The 24,009-nt window shown below is 50.4% G+C and overlaps 1 protein-coding gene across 1 annotated transcript; it reads left to right on the forward strand.

Annotated features, from left to right (window-relative positions):
- The first annotated feature begins 465 nt into the window (after positions 1–465).
- GDI2 (GDP dissociation inhibitor 2) lies at positions 466–24,009 on the forward strand. Its single transcript, XM_015429671.1, has 11 exons — positions 466–507; positions 1,969–2,076; positions 4,057–4,156; positions 10,740–10,874; positions 11,835–12,033; positions 13,807–13,938; positions 14,584–14,683; positions 18,950–19,121; positions 20,677–20,821; positions 22,802–22,856; positions 22,956–24,009. The coding sequence occupies exons 1-11, from the start codon at positions 466–468 to the stop codon at positions 23,109–23,111; spliced, it is 1,344 nt and encodes a 447-aa protein (XP_015285157.1). The 3' UTR covers positions 23,112–24,009.

Consider the following 24,009-nt stretch of genomic DNA (forward strand, 5'->3'; position numbering starts at 1 on the left):
CCCTCCAAGTTTGGAGCCTCTCCCTCTAACCCCCCCCTAGGGGTCTGCAAAAAGGAAAGCAGAAGGTTAAAATCCCATTGAAATGCATTGCCGCCGAATTTCGGCAGCAAACCGGGAATACAGCAAGCTGATCTGGGGGGACTGGGGGCACCCTCTTTGGATGCCCCTGGAATCGGACCCCCTGGACCAATCTTCTCGAAACTTTGGGGGTCTTTCGGGGAGAGGCGTGAGCAGCCACGGTCCAAATTTGGAGGCTCTACCCCCTCCCCCCCAGCCCCCTGCAAAGTTTCAAGAGGTTTTTTGCCATTGACTTCAATGGCCCCATTGGTTATAATGGACCCGAATTTTTTCGGGATTTTTTTTCGGGATTCGGGAAAATGCATAGGAAGCCATTTCGGGATTGCAAAAGCCGAAAAAAGCCGAAAAACGTTATTTTCGGCTTTTTTTCCGGTTCGGGATCCCGAAATGCACACCCCTAAACGGCACAAGCGTCTTCACCATGTGAAAGTAAGCTATAGCAGCCGTTTTGTGGCTGGCCCCACCTCCTGCAACAGCCACTTTGCATCAGCCACTTTGTCAGAATTCCAAAGGGCGCCCACAGCCCCAAATGGGTTGGGGATTCTTGGCTTCCTTAGAATCAGGAAATCACACAGTTGGAAGGGAACATCCAGGCCATCTAGTCCCGACCCCCTGCTCAACGCAGGAACTGCCGACACCATCCCTGCCGAGGGTTTGTCCGGCCACTGCTTCAAGACTGCCAGGGAGGGGGGAAGCTCACCACCTCCCCAGGGAGCTGATTCTACCATTGCACAACTCTGGCTCTGAAAAAGTGTTTCCTAAGATCCAGCTGGTACCAGTTTGAAAGCCAGTTTTGGTGTCGTGCTTAAGTGCGCGGACTCTAATCTGGGAGAGCCGGGTTTGATTCCCCACTCCTCCATGTGCAGCTGCTGGATGACCTTGGGCAAGCTGTAGGTCTGATAAGAGCAGTTTCTGTCAAGAACTCTCTCAGCCCCGCCTACCTCACAGTGTGTTGGTTGTGGGGAGGGGAAGGGAAAGGAGTTTGTAAGCCGCTCTGAGACTCCCTTGGGTAGTGAAGGGCGGGGTATGAATCCAGTCTCTTCTTCTCTTGTTTGGTCTAGTGGTGAAGAGTGTGGATTCTAATCTGGGAGAACCGGGTTTGATTCCCCACTCCTCCAAGTGCACCTGGCTGGATGACCTTGGGCAAGCCATAGTTCTGACAAGAGCTGTTCTTGAAAAAGAGCAGTTTCTGTCAAGGGCTCTCTCAGCCCGCTTACCTCACAGGGTGTTGGTTGTGGGGAGGGGAAAGGAAAGGAGTTTGTAAACCGCTCTGAGACACCTTTGGGTACTGAAGGGCAGGGGTATAAATCCAATCTCTTCTTCTTCTACCTTCCCGACCTTAGTTTAAACCCATCCTTGCGTAGTCCTCTCCTCTGCTGCCAGCAGGAACAGCTCCCCGCCCTGCCCTAAATGACAGCCCTTCAAATGCTTAAAGAGAGCAATCCTGCCCCCCCCACCTCCTCTCCTCCAGACTGAACATTCCCCAAGTCCCTCGGCCTTAGGACTTCTTGGTCTCCAGGCCCCCGATCACCCTCGTCGCTCTCCTCTACACTCGCTCCATTCTGTCCACATCCTTTTTGAAATGAGGCCTCCAGAACTGCAGACCGAACTCCAGGTGCAGCGTGACCGATGCAGAGTGCAGCAGGGCTATGACTTCTTGCGATTTGGATTTTACGCCTCCGTTGATACACCCCAAGATCGCATTAGCCTTTTTTGTCGCCGCATCACACTGGCTGCTCATATTTAAATTACAGTTTAACCCGTACCCCAAGATCTTCTGGTGGTGGTGGTGGGGAGTTCCTGGCTCCTCTGCAAGTGTTTGCAGTTGCAGAATGAAGGATACTCACAGCCCAGGGGTTTCTGTGGTCTAATGTAGTCTCTTCTACGCAGGAATGCATCCTCTCTGGCATCATGTCGGTGAACGGAAAGAAGGTCCTTCACATGGATCGCAATGCGTACTACGGAGGGGAAAGCGCCTCTATCACCCCCCTGGAAGATGTGAGTATGCGTTCTGATTGGCTTTGTTGGGAACCGTTTCAGTTGTAATGAATTAGCCGCCTCTCTGTGTCCATAGCCGAGCCCCGCTGAAAACCTCCTTTTTCTAGAAGCGCTCAGTTCTCTAAATGGGCGTGTTTCCTTTGAACAAGTCTAGCTAATGGGCGGGATGAGATTTTTCCCTAGCAATACGGGTTTGTGCAGATCACAGAGCTGACAGTCTCTGTTGTTCGTAAGCCCTGGGGGGGCGTGGGTTGATAGAAGGACCGGAGCCAGAGGTCTACATTCTCTTCTGTTTTTAGTGGGATAAAACTTGGCAAGTGGCTGTAAACAGGCAACGGGGAATGGTTGAGGGTTCTGATTGTGACTCTCTTGAATAGACATGTAACTAGCATTTATCTCTTCCTGCTCTACACTTTTTAAACCCCTCTCCTGCTAATTTTGCAGTCAGAACTGAGCTGCAGCTCTTTTTGTGACCCCTCTGAGAGCCAGTTAGGAGCGCGGACTCTAGTCTGGGAGAACCGGGTTTGATTCCCCACTCCTCCACATGCAGCTGCTGGTGTGACTTTGGGTCAGTCGCAAGTTCTCTCAAAGCTCTCTCTCTTTAAAAATGTTTTAAATTATATTATAAGGGATATAGAAAAAAAAGAAGGGATAGGGACATTACCAAAAACACCTATGATGAGGGCAATTTCACAGCAATTAAGGACCTTCCTCCTTCAAAATTTTTATATATTTGTAACAAAGTATATGATATAATAGCTTAACAAATGTTTAACTAGATATATATGGTATAATGGCATAAGAGTATAGCTTAAAATATATATCACCTATTAACTTAAAAACTTATATTTTAATTTTTAACATTGATCTTATCTATTATATAGTACGGAGCTGCGGTGGCTCAAGTGGTTAAGACGCTGAACTGCAGGCTGTGGAAGGTCGGTAGTTCAGCAGTTCGAGACCCGAGTGTGCCGCATGATGGAGTGAGCTCCCGTCTCTAGTTCTAGCTCCTGCCAGCCTAGCAGTTCGAAAGCAAGAAATTGCAAGTAGATAAATAGGTACCGCTTCGGTGGGAAGATAACAGCGTTCCGTGCGCCTTGGTGTTTAGTCATGCCGGCCACATGACCACGGAAACGTCTTCGGACAGCGCTGGCTCTTTGCTTTGAAATGGAGATGAGCACCGCAACCCTGGAGTCGGATTCGACTGGCTTTTGAGCAAGGGAACCTTTACCTTTAAGATCTGTGCAGGAGCTGTGGTGGCTCAAGTGGTTAAGACGCTGAACTGCAGGCTATGGAAGGTCGGTAGCTTAGCAGTTCGAGACCTGAGTGTGCCGCATGTCGGAGGGAGCTCCCGTCTCTAGTTCCAGCTCCTGCCAACCTAGCAGTTCGAAAGCAAGAAATTGCAAGTAGATAAATAGGTACCACTTCAGTGGGAAGGTCACAGCATTCCGTGCGCCTTGGTGTTTAGTCGTGCCGGCCACATGACCACGGAAACGTCTTCAGACAGCGCTGGCTCTTCGGCTTTGAAACGGAGATGAGCACTGCAACCCTAGAGTCGGATTCGACTGGCTTTAGAGCAAGGGAAACCTTTACCTTTATTATATAGTACAACATAGAGCAGTTTTCTCAAGGACAGTTCTCGAGAAATTTCTCTCAGCCCCACCTGCCTCACAGGGTGTCTGTTGTGGGGAGGGGAAGGGAAAGGAGTTTGTAAGCCGCTCTGAGACTCCTCTGGGTAGTGAAGGGCGGGGTATAAATCCAGTCCCTTCTCTTCTTCTTCTTCTTCTTCTTCTTCCTGGTCTGCCTCCACCATTGTCAGGCAAGGTGGGATAGAAATCAAAATAAATAAATAAATAAATAAATTGTGAACAAGACCTCGGTGGGGAAGGCGCGGTCTGTGTAGTCCTGCTAGGAGACTCCTGTTCCCCCTCTCACTAGCAGTGTTACTGTCCTAATTGTGTGACTCCTTTGTCCTTCAAGCTGTACAAACGGTTCAATCTACCGGGATCTCCGACGGAGTCGATGGGCCGAGGAAGAGACTGGAACGTGGACCTGATTCCCAAATTCCTGATGGCGAACGGTGAGTGGCCAAGAGTGTCTTGACTGTCTTTCTCCTGACTCAAATGAAGCAACGGGGCTTCCTTTTTTCCAGGCTCCGCCAATGTCCGGGAACATTTGGTGGCACGTGAGTGGAGCAAAAGGGGGGGGGACGGGACTTAATCCTGAAATCTGGGATCCAGAACCTAAAAAGGGTAAGTCAAACAGAATAGAGGGCCAACAATAAAAACTTAATGGATATAGGCCTTCTTCGGAGGTCAAACACAATAAGGGGAGTGTGTTGGCTTATATCATAATACAGTACGATCATACAATTATACAACATAGATACAAGATGGACCAGAAAAGAATTGCTGTAAAAAAACAGTAAATATAGTAAAATGAATAAATAAGTGATACCTAACGATATAAGCCAATATGCTCCTCATTGGGTGCAGTCAGACGGCGTGCTGGGAGCGGTTTAAATTTCTCCGGTCCCAATGTGTTGTTGTTGGTTTTTTAACCTGGAGAATCGCGATCACACTCAACTTGTTCCGGATCGCTGCGCAGCCACATCGCTCCCCACCGTCCATGCGCGGGAGCGTGCATCGGTGTTTTTTCCCTCTCTCAGTTTGAGCATGCGCACAGGCAGCCATCTGTAGAATTAAAATTTTTGCGCGTGCGCAGAACAGCAACTTCCACTTCAACCCAACTGCTGTAACACTTCCCTTTAAACATTTACCCCGAAACTGGCCTCCGCGCGATCCCGAACTCATCTAACCAACAAAACTAGGCACTGTTTAAACATTGTTTTTAATAATGCGAGAGTGGAGCTCTGCCTGTGTGCATACCGCCGACGCTAAAATAAAATGGCGGGCGAAGAGCGGAAGTGGCTCGACACCGCAGGAGCGATCAGATGTCAGAAAAGTGCGGCTGGAACCGGAGAATCAGGAAAACACCCCTTGGGGACCTGGTAACAAAATACTCCGTTTTAAAGGGGGGTTGAGCTGGAAAGCGACGGCTGGGGACAGTGCGCAGATGTTGGGTGTGTGAATGTGGATATAAAATCTGTTGCTGAAGCGTGCCGAAAGGGGACTAAACGGCCCGTCTGAACCCACCCATTGTGTTTGACCTCTGAAGAAGGCCTATACAGGCCGAAACGCGTCAGGTCAAGTCCATTGGCCCTTGTGTGCTAGATTTTGGTATTTTTACATGAGGTATGGTTGGGTCCCTTATGTGTTTTTTAATTCTTTGTTAATAAATACTTGTATCTTTTTATACGATATGCATTGTTTTTGTTGTTGGCCCCCTATTCTGTTTACCTTTTTAAGTTCTGGCACACGAGTGGGACCATTTCTGCTGTAGTGCAACTCTCCGTGTTGACATTTTTAAAACGGTGCGTTATGTGAAATTTCCCACAGTAGGTTTTTTTCCTCACCAGGCGCAAACCCGAAGTTTTCTCCTCCTTACCCCGTGTTTCCGGAACGCGCTTAAACTGGGGGTTCCAAAAACGCAGAGTAGGAGGGAGGAAACTTCAAGTTTGCGCCTGGTGAAGAAAAAAGAATCTTCTGCTGGAAATTTCACAGAACGCACGGTTTTAAAAACGTCAATGCGCGGAATAGGGGGCCAACAACAAAAACAATTGTGGGGAATTCCACTACTGCAGAAATGGTCTGGAAGTGCCTGCCTTCTCTTCTCTCCTCTGCGCGAGCCTGCTGGCACCCAGTTCACACACGAAGAGCCTGCTTCCGGGCTAGCTACCACGGGGGTCCACTGCACGGCTTCTGTGAAATGAAAGAGACACCGCCCAGCAGCTTGCCGGTGTGAAGAACAATCCCATATGAACAGGGCTGGCCCGAGGTTTTTCGGTGCCCTAGGCGAAACTAGCGCCCCCCCCCCCGGCGAGGCTGCCTTGTGGCGCCCCCTTCACCTTGTGGCGCCCCCTACCACCGCGTGCCTCTCCGGCGCCCAAGACGGGGGCTAAGCTGGGCACATCAGGTGTGTGGGGGGGCTACAAGGTTCTTCGGAGGGCGGCCGTTCTGCTTTTTCTTTCCCCCCTCGCCCGCTTCCCCCCGTCTCTCCTTCCCTCCAGGGGACCGGGACCCCCCCCCAGCCGTGTGCGGCCCGTCCCCTCGCTCCCTGTGGGGGCGGCACCAAGGAGGCTCACCGAGGGTGGCGTGGAGGAGTCGTTCTGTCCGAGCAGGCCCGTCTCGGAGGAGGAAGCGGCGGCGGGTCTGCTCCAGCCCCCTCTATGCACCAGGCACGCCTACCTGAGCCGCCCTGCCACTGGGCCCTTCAGGCGGCGCCGTCCACCTCCTTCCTATCCTGCAGGCCACCTGTACCTCAGGAGGACAGGTCTCCCGAGCGCGGGGGGGTGCTTCCTCCCTCCTTCCTTCCCCACCCACTTCTGGGCGCCGGACTCGGGATGAAAGAGGCGGCGGCGGTCCCCTGGTCAGATGCATGCAGGGCTTTTGGCGGCGGGGGGGCCCTTTTGGTGGGGGGTGCAGTTTGGCGCCCCTAAGGGCCAGCCCGCTCTAGGTGAACGCCTAGTTTGCCTAGTGAGCGAGCCGGCCCTGCATATGAATCTCCCTGGACACTCCAGTCGTCTTTGGAAGCCCTGCTTTGGCGGCCCTGGCCTTCTGGAGCCAAATGGGGCAGCAGCCAGAGACGGGGCCTCCTCCGTCGTGGCACCAAAATTTTGGAGCTCCTCCCCAGTGAAGTTAGTCTGTCTCCATCAGTGTCTTTCACCAACAGATGGAAGACTTTTTTTGTTTCGTCTGGCATAACCCCCAGTAATGGTTCCTGGCCCTCCTTCCTTCTAACATTTGTTTATGTGTTTTTAATTCAATTATTGTACATTTTTAACTATAAATATAATGTAAATGATGATTTCTTGATGTGGCCTTAGGCCATAACAGCTCAACAAAATCTCCACAACATACAATAATTCTTAACTGTATTTTTAGTCGCTGAAATGTTCTAATGTTGACGTTCACCGCCTTGTGGACCCTGATCGGGCGGAAAGGTGGCATAAACGTGATCATCTTTATTAGTCAGTCCTGAAAGGAGTACATTTCAGCCTTACTTTCACTGTTCCTTCGTCAATGTAGCATTTGTGTATGTGCCCAGTTTGTGTGTTGTCCAGCACCAAAAAAGTTTTTGGCCTGCCCGAAAGCCCAGCTGCTCACTGCCTGGTCAGTACCACGCCAAGGCCAGCTCCATCTGCTGTGGTGGCTAACTTGCCCGCAGCCACTGGTTAATGTTAGTCACGTCCACCAATGGCCTTCAGTGGATGCTTCTAGAAACATAATGCCCTGACCTGGATAGCCCAAGCTAGCCCAGTCTCCTGAGATCTCAGAAGCTACGTAGGTTTGCCCCTAAGGACATCAGAAGAGCTCTGCTGGATCAGACCAGTGAGGGTCCATCTAGCCCAGCATCCTGTGTCACACAGGGGCCAGCCAGTTCCTCTGGAGGGCCAACAACAGGGCACAGAGGCTGAGGCCTTCATAAGAACATCAGAAGAGCCCTACTGGATTAGACCAGTGAGGGTCCATCTAGCCCAGCATCCTGTGTCACACAGGGGCCAGCCAGTTCCTCTGGAGGGCCAACAACAGGGCACAGAGGCTGAGGCCTTCATAAGAACATCAGAAGAGCCCTACTGGATTAGACCAGTGAGGGTCCATCTAGCCCAGCATCCTGTGTCACACAGGGGCCAGCCAGTTCCTCTGGAGGGCCAACAACAGGGCACAGAGGCTGAGGCCTTCATAAGAACATCAGAAGAGCCCTACTGGATTAGACCAGTGAGGGTCCATCTAGCCCAGCATCCTGTGTCACACAGGGGCCAGCCAGTTCCTCTGGAGGGCCAACAACAGGGCACAGAGGCTGAGGCCTTCATAAGAACATCAGAAGAGCCCTACTGGATTAGACCAGTGAGGGTCCATCTAGCCCAGCATCCTGTGTCACACAGGGGCCAGCCAGTTCCTCTGGAGGGCCAACAACAGGGCACAGAGGCTGAGGCCTTCATAAGAACATCAGAAGAGCCCTACTGGATTAGACCAGTGAGGGTCCATCTAGCCCAGCATCCTGTGTCACACAGGGGCCAGCCAGTTCCTCTGGAGGGCCAACAACAGGGCACAGAGGCTGAGGCCTTCATAAGAACATCAGAAGAGCCCTACTGGATTAGACCAGTGAGGGTCCATCTAGCCCAGCATCCTGTGTCACACAGGGGCCAGCCAGTTCCTCTGGAGGGCCAACAACAGGGCACAGAGGCTGAGGCCTTCATAAGAACATCAGAAGAGCCCTACTGGATTAGACCAGTGAGGGTCCATCTAGCCCAGCATCCTGTGTCACACAGGGGCCAGCCAGTTCCAGTGGAGGGCCAGCAACAGGGCATAGTGTCCCCTGATGTTGCCTCCTGACTCTGGGATTCAGAGGTTTAGTGCCTCTGAATGTGGAGGTTCCCTTTGGTCAGTACTTGGATGGGAACCTATGAAGAAATACCAGGGTCGTGACATAGAGGCAAGCAATGGCAAACCACTTCTGAACGCGTCTTGCCTTGAAAACCCCGCGGGGTTGGCCATAAGTCGGCTGCGACTTCACTGCAAAGGAAGAAACAATAACGAACCCAAGGCATAGCTCGGTCACGTAAATTCATCTTGCTTCTCTGTTTCACCCTCACAGGGTGAACTTAAATCAAGTGTGGGAAACTTGCAAAGGGCCGGATTGTGTACAAACAGGGACTACACTTGAGAGCCTAAGTTCTGCTTTGTGCTGGTCGGGACTGCAGCTGACCTCTCGGAATCAGATGTCGGCTCCTTCCCTTTTCAAAATGTCAAGGGCAGCACAATGAAGCCGTGTTTCTGTCTCTGGAGAGCAGTGTCATCATTGGATGGCTTGGGTGACTTGCCTCCCAAATCTTTTCCCTTCCCGTGAATCTGAAGGTCCCCTTCAGCTCATTCGGAGGGGAGGGGCCAGGGCTCAGTGGCGGAGCCTCTGCTTGGCAGGCAGAAGGTCTCAAGTTCCATCCCAGCATCTCCAACGGAAAAGGATCAGGCGGTCGGTGATGGGAAAGACCCTTTCCCCGAGACCCCGGAGAGCCACGGCCAGTCTGAATAGATGCTACTGGCTTCGACGGACCAGTGGCTTGATTCAGTATAAGGCGGCTTCTTGCGAAAGAGGCCAGGGCTCAGTGGTAGAATATCTGCTTGGCACGCAGAAGGTCCCAGGTTCAGTCCCCGGCATCTCCAGTTAGAAAGGACCAGGCAGGAGGTGATGGGAAAGACCTCAACCTGAGACCCTGGAGAGCTGTAAAGAGGGGCCGTGGCTCAGCGGCAGAGCCTCTGCTTGGCACGCAGAAGGTCCCAGGTTCAGTCCCCGGCATCTCCAGTTAGAAAGGACCAGGCAGGAGGTGATGGGAAAGACCTCAACCTGAGACCCTGGAGAGCTGTAAAGAGGGGCCGTGGCTCAGCGGCAGAGCCTCTGCTTGGCACGCAGAAGGTCCCAGGTTCAGTCCCCGGCATCTCCAGTTAGAAAGGACCAGGCAGGAGGTGATGGGAAAGACCTCAACCTGAGACCCTGGAGAGCTGTAAAGAGGGGCCGTGGCTCAGCGGCAGAGCCTCTGCTTGGCACGCAGAAGGTCCCAGGTTCAGTCCCCGGCATCTCCAGTTAGAAAGGACCAGGCAGGAGGTGATGGGAAAGACCTCAACCTGAGACCCTGGAGAGCTGTAAAGAGGGGCCGTGGCTCAGCGGCAGAGCCTCTGCTTGGCACGCAGAAGGCCCCAGGTTCAATCCCCCGCGTCTCCAGTGAAAAGATCTGGCAGGAGGGGATGGGAAAGACCTCAGCCTGAAACCCTGAAGAACCACTGCTAGTCTGCGTAGGCAGTACTGCCCTTGATGGACTAGTAGTGTGACTCAGTAGAAGACAGCTACATGTCAGTGTTCCATTCAGGAGAGGGGCCATGGCTCAGTGGCAGAGCCGCTGCTTGGCATGCAAAAGGTCCCAGGTTCAATCCCCGGCATCCCCAGTTAAAAATATTGCAGTGATGGAAATGCTAATAAATGCGGCTGCCAGTCAAAGTAGCCATTACTGACCTTGGAGGACCAGTGATCTAATTCAGGAAAAATCAGCTGCCCATGTTCACATGTATTGTTTGTCCACATGAAAGGACACTGGGTAAGATTAATTGCTTGGCCACAGGTCTGGGTTGGATGACTGCCTGCTGTGGATTGCCCTTCTGCGCTTGTGCAGATGATGACCAGAAACACAAGGACTTCCGGGGTAGAAGGACCTGGCTCTCTTTAGGTGCATTTGTTGAGCCCCAGAAGTTGAAAAGAGAACCATTGAGCTGTGGAGCTTTTTTTTTTTTTTTACTTGGTAGGAGGGGGCCATGGGTTAGGGATCAGGATACCTGCCTGGCATGCAGAAGGTCCCAGGTTCAATCCCCGGCATCTCCAGTTAAAAGGATCTGGCAGTAGGTGCTGTGAAAGTCCTCTCCTAGAGACCCTGGAGAGCTGCCGCCGGTCTGAGAGGACCACGCTGACCTTGGTGGGCCGAGGCTCCGCTTCAGCAGAATATAGCTTCGCGCCTTCACTCCTGCTGATTAAAAAGAAGCCTCTCTCGTTTGCAGGCCAGCTGGTGAAGATGTTGCTGTATACCGAAGTGACCCGCTACTTGGACTTCAAAGTGATCGAAGGCAGCTTTGTCTACAAGGGGGGGAAGATCTACAAAGTTCCCTCGACCGAGGTGGAAGCCCTGGCCTCCAGTGAGTAGATGGCGCTTTCTCCCAGCCGCAGTCCTGCCGGCGTTGCCGTGGCTCCCGCCAGCACCTTTCCTGGTGCCCACCAAGTGTGTTTTGAAAGTGGGCAGGCTCCTGATTGGCCATTGAAGGTTTGATTGGCAGATTTTTTAAAAAACATGGCTTTGGCAGTAGCTGCTACCACAGCACAGGGATTGTCACTGAGGGAGCGAAGGTAAGCCGCGGCAGCTGTTTTGTGGCCGGCCCCGCCTCCTGCAGCAGCCACTTTCTGGCTGCTCCCATCACGTTATCCAGGGGTCATTTCGTAGAAAAAGAAGGGCAGAAGCTCATTAGCATAACTCATTAGCATAACTTATTTGCATATGCCACACCCCCTGACATCACTGGAAGTGTGTCAGAAGGCAACACCCACCGCTCAGGCTCCACTGGACTGTTTTGGATTGCTAGCTATTGGGGGGGGGGCGTGCAGATTTGCCCTCAGAGAGGAGGGAGAGCTTGTACCTGAAGGTGGGCCGGGGGGGGGGGCTCTGCAACTTACCTGGCAGCTTCTTGCTCCTCGTGGCCTGACTAAGGGCTGCTGGGAGCAGGGGGCGGGGCTTGTTGCATGTACCTGCCCCCTGGGTTCCTTACTGCCGGAGCTTTGCTCCTGTACGCTCCCGCAGGAAATGAACCCTGACGTTATCTCAGAATTCCACAGGCGCCAACCAGCTGGAAAAGTTTGGGGACTCTTGGGTGAGACTGGGCATTTGGTTTAGTGCTTCACGTCTCGATCCAGTGCAGTGGTTTTGGTGAATAGGAATTACAGGCCTAGCTGGTGCAAATGCATTTGAATCCTGTGCATCAGATTGCCAATGTTTTGAGCTGCACTTGGTGGGGAGGGCGTCTCACGTTGTCCAAGCAGTGTCTTTGCTCCTGGATGGCACAATGAAGGACGCGCTCAGATCTGACGGTTTCCCGGCCTTGCAGGTCTGATGGGCTTGTTCGAGAAACGGCGCTTTCGTAAGTTCCTGGTCTACATCGCCAACTTTGACGAGAACGACGCCCGCACCTTTGAAGGGGTTGATCCCAAGAAGACCACCATGAGGGACGTGTACAAGAAGTTTGACCTGGGCCAGGACGTGATTGACTTCACCGGCCACGCTCTTGCGCTGTACAGGACTGACGAGTAAGCGGCTGCCCTTCCTCTTGCCCCCGGGGGGGGGGGTGCGTGTCCGTGCGTGCCAAGGTGGGCGGGACCAAGATCCAACCTGCAGGAGCGCCTCTGAGGCCAGGGCCGTAGCGGGGCAAGCCACCGGTGGGCTCTGTAGCGAATAGAAAGCCAATCTTTGAGACCATGTGACAGTTTGTTCCAATTTGTTCAGGAGGCCTGGAGGCTTACCTGGGAAGCACAGAATCTCACGTGTCGTGTGGGTTGTTCACCCACAAGCAGTGTACCCTCTAAGCTGAGTCGGTGTGAGCTAGCTCACAGTTTTTTAGCCTCCGGCTCACACATTTTTGTCTCAGCTCAGGAAGGAGGGCTCCAGAGCAAACTAATTTATGCAGTAGCTAAATCGCTAAAATTTGTGTCAGGGGAGGAGCTTTGGTGAGTCATTGCTCACTCGACGTGAGCAGGGTCTCAAAAAAGCTCACCTCCTGGCCACAAATTTTGTTGGTCTTTAAGGTGCCACTGGACTCTTGTGCTTTTCTGCTACTACATACAGATTAACACGGTGACCAGTGTTCCCTCTAAGCTGAGTTAGCGTGAGCTAGCTCACAGTTTTTTAGCCTCCGGCTCACACATTTTTGTCTCAGCTCAGGAAGGAGGGCTCCAGAGCAAACTAATTTATCCAGTAGCTAAATCAATCACTCACAACTTTAATGCCAGTAGCTCACAAAGTAGAATTTTGGCTCACAAGACTCCACAGCTTAGAGGGAACATTGCCCACAACTCGCAGGGCTCTTTTTGTAGCAGGAACTCCTTTGCATATTAGGCGACACACCCCTAATGTAGCCAATCCTCCAAGAGCTTACAGAGCTCTTCTTACAGGGGGCTACTGTAAGCTCTTGGAGGATTGGCTACATTAGGTGGGTGTCACCTAATATGCAAATGAGTTCCTGCTACAAAAAGAGCCCTGGGCGACACACCCGTAATGTAACCAATCCTCCAAGAGCTTACAGTAGCCCCCTGTAAGAAGAACTCTGTAAGCTCTTAGAGGATTGGCTACATTAGGGGTGTGTTGCCTAATACACAAAGGAGTTCCTGCTACAAAAAGAGCCTTGGGCGACACACCCGTAATGTAGCCAATCCTCTAAGAGCTTACAGTAGCCCCCTGTAAGAAGAGCTCTGTGAGCTCTTGGAGGATTGGCTGCATTAGGGGTGTGTGGCCTGATATGCAAAGGAGTCCCTGCTACGAAAAGAGCCCTGCCCACAAGTATCTACTTCCTGCATTGAATCCTAATAGTCGAGGAGTAGCCCGGATGGTATTTGTGGTCTGGCCCAAAATTACGGTGGGGGCTATTCAGGGCTCCGCCCCCTCACTTAAAGGGATACCTCCCCCCCGGTTTTCTTCAAGCAAGATTTTACATTTTATAAAGGATTGTGTGGATGGAGACGGGCAAGGGAGGCTAGGAGAACAGAGGGAGGTACAGTTATTTACAGACAATATTTTTATTTGAAAAATAACGGCAGGCCCCACCAGGGGGAAAAAAATTGCCCCACAAGCTACAGCATCCTGGCTATGGGCCTGTTTGTGGTTCCAGAAATGTCAGGTGCAGTAAAGAACGCAAGTGAGCTGCCCTAGTGGAGAGGGTCTGCGTGAGAAAGTAGCATTCACGGGATAAGTTGCGGACCTGTTGTCGAAGCAGGGGAAGCCCTTGGGGGAGAGCAGAGAAAAGGCACTTGGGCCACAGCTCCCTATTACTACCGCTTTGCTTATTGCCTCTTCCCCCCTTTCCTCAGCTACCTAGACCAGCCCTGCCAAGAAACCATCAACCGGATCAAACTGTACAGCGAGTCCCTGGCTCGATATGGCAAAAGCCCCTACCTGTATCCGCTCTATGGCCTGGGGGAGCTGCCCCAGGGCTTTGCCAGGTGAGAGACATTCCTCAGCCGTGAGCCTCTGTGTCTGTCTTTAAAACATCTGTCAGCCACCGCTATGCCATACGGGGGGTGTCAAGGAGGCTTGCCAAACCACAGCAGAATGGGAAGAAGCAGCAGAAGACAGCCAGTTCCACCGCGGGTTTGATAGAAGTCTTCCGGGGGCCTGATCCGGCCTCCGGGCCACATGTTTGACACCCCTGCTATAGAGCTTTGCAGTACAGCTGATGTGACATTCTTGTTAGCTGGGTTGACCGCTTTCCCAGTGCCCCGGCCTTCCTTTGTATAAAGGAATAGTGTACATTTCTCTGGGTTTATCATTTCATCCTCATGCGACGTCAGTGCCTCCCAGTGTGAAGGTCTGTAGTTCCTGACCTGCTGAAGATACTTGTTGAAGCAGGCGTCTGTGCTTCCAGTGGGGTCACGATAAAATCTAAACATTTAGTTTATTTGCGGTTTATCTGCCGAAGGCTCTTAGATTCTTAGAATGTTCCTTGATGTGATATCCGTGACTCTCTATCGTAAGTCGCTCTGAGACTGTGAGTGAAGGGTGGGATATGAATCCAATCTCCTCCTTTTCCTCCCTCCTCTTCCTTCTCCTCCTCCTCTTCTTCTAAAATCCTTGTTTTTTGTTTCCAGGTTAAGTGCCATCTATGGCGGCACCTACATGCTGAACAAGCCGATCGAGGAGATTGTTATAGAAAACGGCCGAGTGGTTGGAGTGAATTCTGAAGGGGAGGTACGAGAATGCATTCTGACTTATTGCCTGCAAACTTGAGGTCTAGTGGGCAGCTCTGAAAATGGGTTGAGTATGACTAAGCCCCCCCTGTGTTTGCACAGAATCCACTTGGCCACATTCCCCTTGCCCAGCAGAAAAACGAAGGGAATTATTCTGGTCTCCTTTTTGTGGATTCCTACTTGGATAATGACACCGCTTTTCAGAACTGCTTCTGGCTTGGCAGCGTCTCACATAAAGGTGGTGTCTCTGCCAGAAGTCACATGTGCTTTACACATGGAGTGCAGCCAGGAAGTCCGTTTTGTTGAGGGTATCCAGGAAGCATAGTTGATGCACCCTGTCTGCCCGTGCCCTTACATTAAAATGAACAAGTCAGGAGTGTGGATATTTTGTTTGGCATATCTTGGGCAGCCCAGTACCAGGCAGGCTTTACCCTGGCTCTTCTTTTGAGCTACCTGGCTGGCTCTCAAAACATATGCTGGGTTAAGTAGACTGTGGCCTGAGAGAGCCAAATTGGAGAAGTCTTTTGGGGTACTTAAAAGCCTTGTGACGTTAAGTGACCTCTTTTACCTGCAGCTATCCCCCCCCCCCCCAATTGATGCAGCCGTGCCTGTGGTTGGCTGCCTGCTTTGTTGAGGGGTATCCAGGAAGTACAGCTGATTAATCCCATTGGTCCCTTTTACACCTCCCCCTACCCCAGTGGAGTCCCTTGGTGAAAGGGGAAGGGAATACAGCTGCCCTGTACTTCCTGCTGGAAAATCAGGATGTAAAACTGAACAGATCTTGAGTGAGTGTGTGGCGTCCTTGCTTATAGGGGAAACGGTTTTACCTTTAAACACTCTCTGAGTACATAAACTTGGTAGTTTTATGCTGCCACCAGGTAGTATGACCTAGGGTCTGGGCATTTCAGAGGACTATGTGGCCCTGAGGAAGTACTTCACTGATTTCTGGGATAATTTTAAACAAAAATGATTTATTTAATAAAGAACTAAAATAGGTTTCTGGTTATTTTGAACAGTTGCTGAAGAAAGGAACTCGTAAATATAACTGGCAAAGCTTGGTGCCACAGTCTCTCAAACTCCAAACGTCACTCTGACAGGCTTATACACTCATATATGTAGCCGCGCAGCTCTCTTAGTCACACAGACTAAACTGTTGGTCTTATTCACACAGAATTAGACTCAGAATTCCATAGTCACACAGACTTGGTTCTCTCTTCAAGCTTCACACACAGAATCCTTCATAACTCCCAGAGTCACACAGACTCTCTTCAAAACTCTTCCATACTTGTCTCTCTCATATCACAGCATCTCCAAACACACACACAGAATCTAGTCTTGTCACTTTTTCCTTGTGACCAGTCATAGCTTGAGTTTCAGCATCACAGCCCCTGGCTTTGTCTTTCTCAAGCAAGGCGTCCCAGTGTGGTGCCCGTGGACAGTGCATCACCCGCCAATACCTTTCCTGTTGCCGGTGAAATGTTTTTAGAAAGTGGGAAGGGCCAGGTGGGTTTCCCCCATCTCATGTAAAAGGGATAGTCAGGTCAAATCCTTTAAAAAGCCCTTGATGGCCAGGGTCCAGCGTACCTAAGGGACCGCCTTTCTCCATATGTTCCCCCAAGAGCGCTATGGTCGGGGTCGCAGCACCTACTGGTGGTTCCCGGTCCCAAGGACATCAAGCTGGCTGCAACCAGGGCCAGGGCTTTCTCGGCGGCAGCTCCTGTCTGGTGGAATGAGCTCCCAGAGCAGGTTCGGGCCCTTCGGGACCTGGCGCAGTTTTGCAGGGCCTGCAAGACGGAGCTCTTCCGCCAGGCCTTTGCATAGGAGCCGCCACTGTACCACCACCGAGTTGCCATCTTCGACTGCGGATTAGATCTGGAGGTGAGCCGGCCCTGGGCAGACGCCTAGTTAACCAAAGAATGTATGTTGTCAGGTTAGGATGTTGAATGGAACTCATCTTGGATTAAGAAAAAATTAACATCAAGAGCACTGCACTTTACTTAATGATTGTTTTATACTGTTTAATGATTGTTTTTATGTTGTTTTAACTGTTATTATGGCAATGGCCTCTGTTGTAGCCGCCCTGAGCCCGTTGGGGAGGGCGGGGTACAAATCTAATGAATAAATAAATAAATAAAAATGAAGGCACACACTCCCAGATGAAGGTTTTTAGCTCAGCGCTTCATGCGGTCGGGTTAGAACGGATAAAAGGAAGTACTTCTTCACCCAAAGAGTGATTAACACATGGAATTCACTGCCACAGGAAGTGGTGGGTGCTACAAGCATGGACGGCTTCAAAAGGGAATTAGATAAGCATATGGAGCAGAGGTCCATCAGTGGCTATTAGCCACAAGGTATAGCTAGGGGCTCTGGGGCAAGTGATGCTCTGTCTTCTTGGTGCTTGGGGGGGGGTCAACAGTGGGAGGGCTTCTAATGTCCTGGCCCCACTGCTGGACCTCCTGATGGCACTGGTATTTCTGGCCACTGTGTGACACAGAGTGTTGGACTGGATGGGCCTTTGGCCTGATCCAACATTGGCGTCTCTTATGTTCTTATGTTCTTATGTGTAGGCAAAAAATGATTTTAAACAATTATGTGCATTTTTAAAGCATCCTGTTAAAACAAAGCTTCTGCCTGAAATGTTTATGAGCTACTGTTAGAGTTCTGCACAACCTCAGTCCCTGACAATTTGTGGCTGGCTCCGCCTCCTGTGGCATCCATTTTGTGGCTGGCTCCGCCTCTTGCGGCAGCCATTTTGGGGTTGCACCCACAACTCTGTGTCAAAATTCTAAAGGTGCCCACAGGGTCAAAAAGGCTTGGGGAACCACTGTTCTTTTTTTTTGGTAAATTTTATTTATCAGTTTTCCACTTATTTATTATTTATTTATTATTTATTTATTAATCAAATTTATACCCCGCCCTCCCCCGTAGGGCTCAGGGCGGCTTACAGGGCAAGGAATCTTGCAACAATAAAAACATCCTATACATTTAAAACATACTATACAGTTTAAAACCAATCCCCATTAATTATCATTTACATATAATCATCCTTATATACATTTGAGTCTATATTTTCCATACTTTGTTAATCCAGTTATACAGGCTTTCCCATCTTTCAAAAAATACACTTTCATCTTTCCCTTGAAGAATTAAACTTTGTCCATTTCTGCTACTTCCATCAATTTACATAGTATTTCCTCTCTTGTGGGGAATTTATCTTGTTTCCAGTATCTGGCCAACAATATCCTTGCAGTTGTCAATATATATATATATTATTTATTTATTTATTTATTTATTTATTTCTTCGACTTGCTACCCCGCTCTAACCCCCAAAGGGGCCTCTGAGCAGCTACAGTTATTCCTTATCCCTAACCTATGGCCACAATTCTTAGGGGTGGGGACATCCCTACCAGCACCCAGTGGAGGGGGGTTTCTTTTCTCGGGTCGGCCCCGTCGTCTTCAGCTTCGGCTTCTGGCTCCTTTTCTGGCGATCTTTTCAGCGGTGGATTGGTTGGCCAAATATTAAACAAATATTTATCATTTTGTTTGTAATCCCCGGGTATCATATTCAATAAAGCTATTTCAGGAGTTAGGACCAGGGTTTAACTTCATGATATATGAAATTATCTTTTGTATCATCTTCCAATATATATTGTTTTTCCCACAACGCCACCACATATGGAAGAAAGTCCCCACGTTTCTTTTACACTTCCAACATATTTTAGATATCGATGGTTGACAATTAGCTATCTTTTCTGGAGACCAGTACCACCGGTGAAAAACTTTATAGATATATTCTTTATAATTAGTCGCTGTCATATATTTCAATGATTCCCATGTATTTGCCCATTGATCTATAGCTATCGTATGCCCTATATCAGTGGTGGCAAACCTTTTAGAGACCGAGTGCCCAAACTGCGACCCAAAACCCACTTATTTATCGCGAAGTGCTAACACGGCAATTTAACCTGAATACTGAGGTTTTACTTTAGAAAAAACAACTCATACATTAACTTAAGATGATCCAAACAAAGTAAGGAAAGCAATCCCAAATGCTTTCATTTACTTAGAATTATTTGGCAGAGAATTCGACACTTTAATGATGGTCTGGGCCTGACTGGGGCGATGGCACGCGTGCCCACAGAGAGGGCTCTGAGTGCCACCTCTGGCCCCCGTGCCATAGGTTCGCCACCACTGCCCTATATCTTTCATCCATGCTATCATGCTCAACGGGGAGCCCTTTGTTCTAAAACCTCGCCTCGTCCCCCAGATCGCTCGCTGCAAGCAGCTCATCTGCGACCCCAGCTACGTCCCCGACAAAGTAAAAAAAGTTGGCAAAGTCATCCGGGTCATCTGCATCCTGAACCACCCGATCAAGACCACCAACGACGCCAACTCGTGCCAGATCATCATTCCCCAGAACCAGGTCAACAGGAAGTCCGGTACGTCTGGCCGGGGGATCCCCGATCCGGGGGCGGGGGAGAAGCAGCCTCTCCCCTTGGGACTCCCGTCGAGGTGGTCGGTGCGACTTCACTTAGCAAGGCTGTCTCGGTGGGGCTGCTCATGGGATTGGGGGGCAAAGCCGTCTTGGAAGGGATTCCCATTGTGTTAGTCTGTCGCAGGCCGGACAAGCAGGAGCCAGCTGGCGCTGTAAGAACGGATCTCAAGCGTCAGATTTGGGGGGCTGGAGCCCACTTCAGAATTACTACACTCCTCCCCTGCAATTGGGATTCCTCTGTGTGTGGCTCCACCTCCTGCAGTGGCCGTTTTGTGGTTATCTCCACCGGCCACGGCAGCCATTTTTGACAGTATTCCAAAGGTGCCTACAGGCTCAAAAAATTTGGGGACCCCTGCCCCAGGTGCTAAAGCATTCATAGGATCATAGAGTTGGAAGGGACCTCTAGGGTCGTCTCGTCATAGAATCACAGAGTTGGAAGAGATCTCCAGGGTCATCTAGTCATGGGATCTCTGTGCGATGTGGCTGCGAAGAAAGCGAATGCAATCTTAGGATGCATGAACAGAAGCCTTGTGTCCAGATCACAGGAGGTGGTCGTTCTGCTCTGTTCTGCTATGGTCAGGCCTCAACTGGAGGACTGTGTCCAGTTTTGGGCACCACATTTCAGGAAGGATGTTGACAAGCTCGAGCGTGTCCAGAAGAGGGCAACCAGGATGGTGAGAGGGTTGGAATCCAAGTCTTATGAGGAAAGGCTGAAAGAGTTGGGTCTGTTTAGCCTGGGAAAGAGAAGGCTTAGAGGGGACACGATGGCAGTCTTCAAGTATCTGAAGGGCTGTCATGTAGAAGCTGGAGCAGATCTATTCTCTCTTGCTCTGGATTGCAAGACTAGATCTAATGGGTGGAAATGACAAGGGAGTCAATACCAGCTAAATATCAGGAGAAACTTCCTAACTGTAAGAGTGGTTGAGCAGTGGAACAGTCTGCCTCGGGAGGGTGGTGGGTGCTCCTTCACTAGACGTTTTCAAGCAGTGGCTGGACGACCAGCTTTCAGGTATGTTGCAGGGCTATCTTTCGGCTGTGCTCCTGCAGAGTGCGGGGGGTCGGACTAGATGACCTGCAAGGTCCCTTCCAACTCTTAACATTCTATGATTCTATTATCTCTAGGGTCATTTAGTCATAGAATCATAGAGTTGGAAGAGACCTCCAGGGTCATCTTGTCCAACTCCCTGCTCAATGTAGGAAATACATAAATACCTCCCCCCCTCACACACACCCAGTGACCCCTGTTCCATGCCCAGAAGATGACAAAAAAAACTCCTCCAGGATCCCTGGCCAAAAAGACCTGAAGAAAAATTCCTTGGTGACCCCAAAGTGGTGATTGGCATTTCCCTGGGGCATTTAAAAAAGGGCCACAAGAACAGCACTGATGCAACCCTCCCTGCCTTCCCTTCTCATTATCTAACTAAGTTCTGTTCCCACTGCTATCATAGTGCTGTGGATAAAATGGAGACTTCTAGTAGAGTTCCTTTGGTCTGTTTCAGACATCTACGTCTGCATGATCTCTTCCGCACACAATGTGGCAGCGCAAGGGAAGTACATCGCCATTGTGAGCACTACGGTGGAGACGAATGACCCGGAGAAGGAGATCAAGCCCGCCTTGGAGCTCCTGGAGCCTGTTGAGCAGAAGTAAGCACTCACGCCTAGCCCCACAGAGGGGACCTGGCTATCTCCTTTTCCTTGCCAGTGGCCCATTTCAGTCTGGCCTCTGTTTGCGTGGCATGGGAGAGATCAGAGGGGCAAAGCAGGAGTGGGGTTGGTCATATACGCAGACTGGCATCGTAGTACTGTTCGCTTAAGGACACTTCTGTTCAGCTTTCCTCCCTGGCTCCCAAAGAGCTTCGGGTGTGGGATACCAAGGGAGCTTTGACTCTTGAAAGCTTTATTACCAGGGATGGGCACAAACCGCATTTTTGCAGTTCAGTTTGTCATTCTTGAGCCACTTAAAGTTTAAACCCCTGCTTTCTGCGAAAACCCTCTGGGAGGAGAAAGCAGGGGTTTAAATGGCTCTGAACCACCATGAACTGCATCAAAATTCGTAGGACTTCGTGCCGGCGAATCAGTTCACAAACGTCACTTTGTAAACTGGCCAAAATTCGTGAAAAACTGTAGTTCATGAGCCGGTTCGTGCCCATCCCTACTTATTACCATGGAAATCATGTTAGTTTTCCGAATCCGTGAGGAATGATAGCAGAGAGTCTCCTCATTTGAGATCTTTTCTGTAGGGAGAGATTCCCCTGGTGTAGGAAAACACACGTGGAGTCACACTCAACTGCGTCTGCCTAATTTATTTATTTATTGTTAACATTTTCACCCTGCCCTCCCCGCGAGGTTAGACCAACATAGTCACGTGAAACATCCATCCAGCCTGGTATTGTCAGCTCTGATTGGCAGCCACTCCTCTCCAGTCTCTCTTCCCAAGATCTTTTATGTGTAGTTGCCAGAGGATGATCACTGGCCCCTCTCCGTGTGTAACCCACACTCTGCCTCTGAACTGGTGGGAAAAGCCAATGGATCATGTTCCATTGGGAGGGAGCAGGGCTATTTTGGGGCAGGAACGCACAGGAACAGAGTTCCGGCTGGCTCCCAAGTTGGCCACACCCAGCAGGAACTCATTAGCATAATAGGCCACACCCAACAGCAGAAACTCATTAGAATTGGCTACATTAGGGGTGTGTGGCCTAACATGCAAAGGAGTCCCTGCTACAAAACAAGGCCCTGGGTTTGGACAACAAACAAGGTTAACAGAATAAGAAGCAAAAGGTGGGTGTGGCTGGATGATCACACTTCTGGTAACATGGGGGTGCGGCCTAATATGCTAATGAGTGGTCCAGTCAGGGGGTGTGGCCTAATATGCCAATGAGTTTCTGCTGCTGGGTGTGGCCTGTTATGCTGATGAGTTCCTGCTGGACTTTTTCTACAAAAAAAGCCCTGGGAAGGGAGTATATGAAGTTCCTCTACCGCAGCAACCACAGAGGAACTCACAGCGTAGGTATACAAGGGAATAGTGATCTGTGTGAAGAAGACGCTAACACTGCTTCAATAAAGACCAAAGCATTCACAAATACAATCATGTAAGCTCAATCAAATCCAGTGTTAAAGTAGAGAAGTTTCCTTTTGAAATGAAGACGTGTGAAGAATGATAAACGAAGGATTCGGATATTAAGAATTCCGTTTCGAAGAACTTCCTCAGTAACTGAAACAATATATCTTCAAATAGGTTATATGCACTCTTGTGAGTTACAGCAAGAGTTTGCTGTTTGCTGTAACTCACAAGAGTGCATATAACCTATTCCAAGATTCATTGTTTCAGTTACTGAGGAACTTCTTCGAAACGGAGTTCTTAATATCAGGATTCTTCGTTTATCATTCTTCACACGTCTTCATCTCAAGAGGAAACTTCTCTACTTTCAGATTGGATTTGATTGTGCTCACATGATTGTATTTGTGTCAATGCTTTGGTCTTTATTGAACCAGACAAATCACTTCTTCAGACAGATCACTATTTCCTTGTTCCTCAACCACAGGGCAGACCTGCGTAATCATAGATGTCTAGTGCACTCCACTGGATCTCTAACACTCCTTAAATGACTTTCTCCTCGCTTCTAGGTTTGTTAGCGTCTGTGACCTGTTTGCACCAACTGACCTGGGCAAAGAGAGCCAGGTTTGTATGAACTACTGGGGAGCTGCTGGAAGCATTTCTGGGTGGAGGGGCATTCGCAGCTACAGATCTGACGAACCCCTCTGTCTCCCTTTCCTCCAGATCTTCATTTCCCGCACCTATGACGCAACCACCCACTTTGAGACGACGTGCGACGACATCAAAGATATTTACAAGCGGATGATGGGCGTAGACTTTGACTTCGAAGAGATGAAGCGGAAGAAGAACGACATCTACGGCGAGGAGGAGACGCAGTAGCGAGGGTGGCGGAGTCTCAATCCGAGCTCTCGATCGGCCCGGCGGGGTGTGCGCACAGAGGAACTGAAGCGAGCACCGTCTGAAAATTCGATATTGTAAGGCCTGCTTTTTGTAATCCTGTCTCAAGAGACTGAAAGGGAAAAAAAAGTCCTTCACTGGCAAAAATGCTCCCCCCCCCCCCCCCCGGATGTAATCACGTGTCGATTCTTTAAAACGAGGCGGCTGTGTCAAAATCTGGCCCGATACTGACACGCTTTGATTTAACGGTCCCTAACGTTGGTGAAAGATCAGCACCCGTTTAAACGCCTCTCGCTGATCTCGGGTCATGGATGACTCGAACGCCTGCGTCGCCTTCCGTAACCCTTTCTCCCCTTTCAGTCTCTGCTTCTGTCCAAGCGGCGGCGGCCACCCCCCCCCCCCCCCAACCATGGGTGCGTGGAACCCGTGAACAGCCTCCAGCTGGGGGGGGGGCCTTCATCCCAAGCAGCCTTTTCCCATCTGGTCTTAACTTCATGGCAAGCTGTTATTATGGCCAAAGTCCACAGCAACTGTAGCCCCATGGCAGGATTTCCCCCCCCCCAGCACACTCCTCCCTTTCCCTGTCCTCCCCCCCCCCCACTAAAAGCTTCTCGAACCCGTTTACATCTGTTGGGACACGGCCTCTCTTTTGTGTTTCAAAAAGCGATACTAATAAATCGGTGCAAGAGCAAAACACCTCCAAAGCAGGCCAGCGGTGTATGTCTGTGTTTGCAAGGTTTCCCCTCCCCCTTTCCACCCCCCTCCCCCTGTACCACGTGCGGCTTCTCAGGTGGACCAAACTGGACCGCAGTATTGATTTGACGGAGCCCGGCCGCCTGTCCGGGAAAGGCTCCAGATGACTTCTGTACTGCCAAGTAAA

Source organism: Gekko japonicus, unplaced genomic scaffold (assembly GCF_001447785.1).
Source record: "Gekko japonicus isolate JY-2015 unplaced genomic scaffold, Gekko_japonicus_V1.1 scaffold696, whole genome shotgun sequence".
Classification (NCBI taxonomy): Eukaryota; Metazoa; Chordata; class Lepidosauria; order Squamata; family Gekkonidae; genus Gekko; species Gekko japonicus.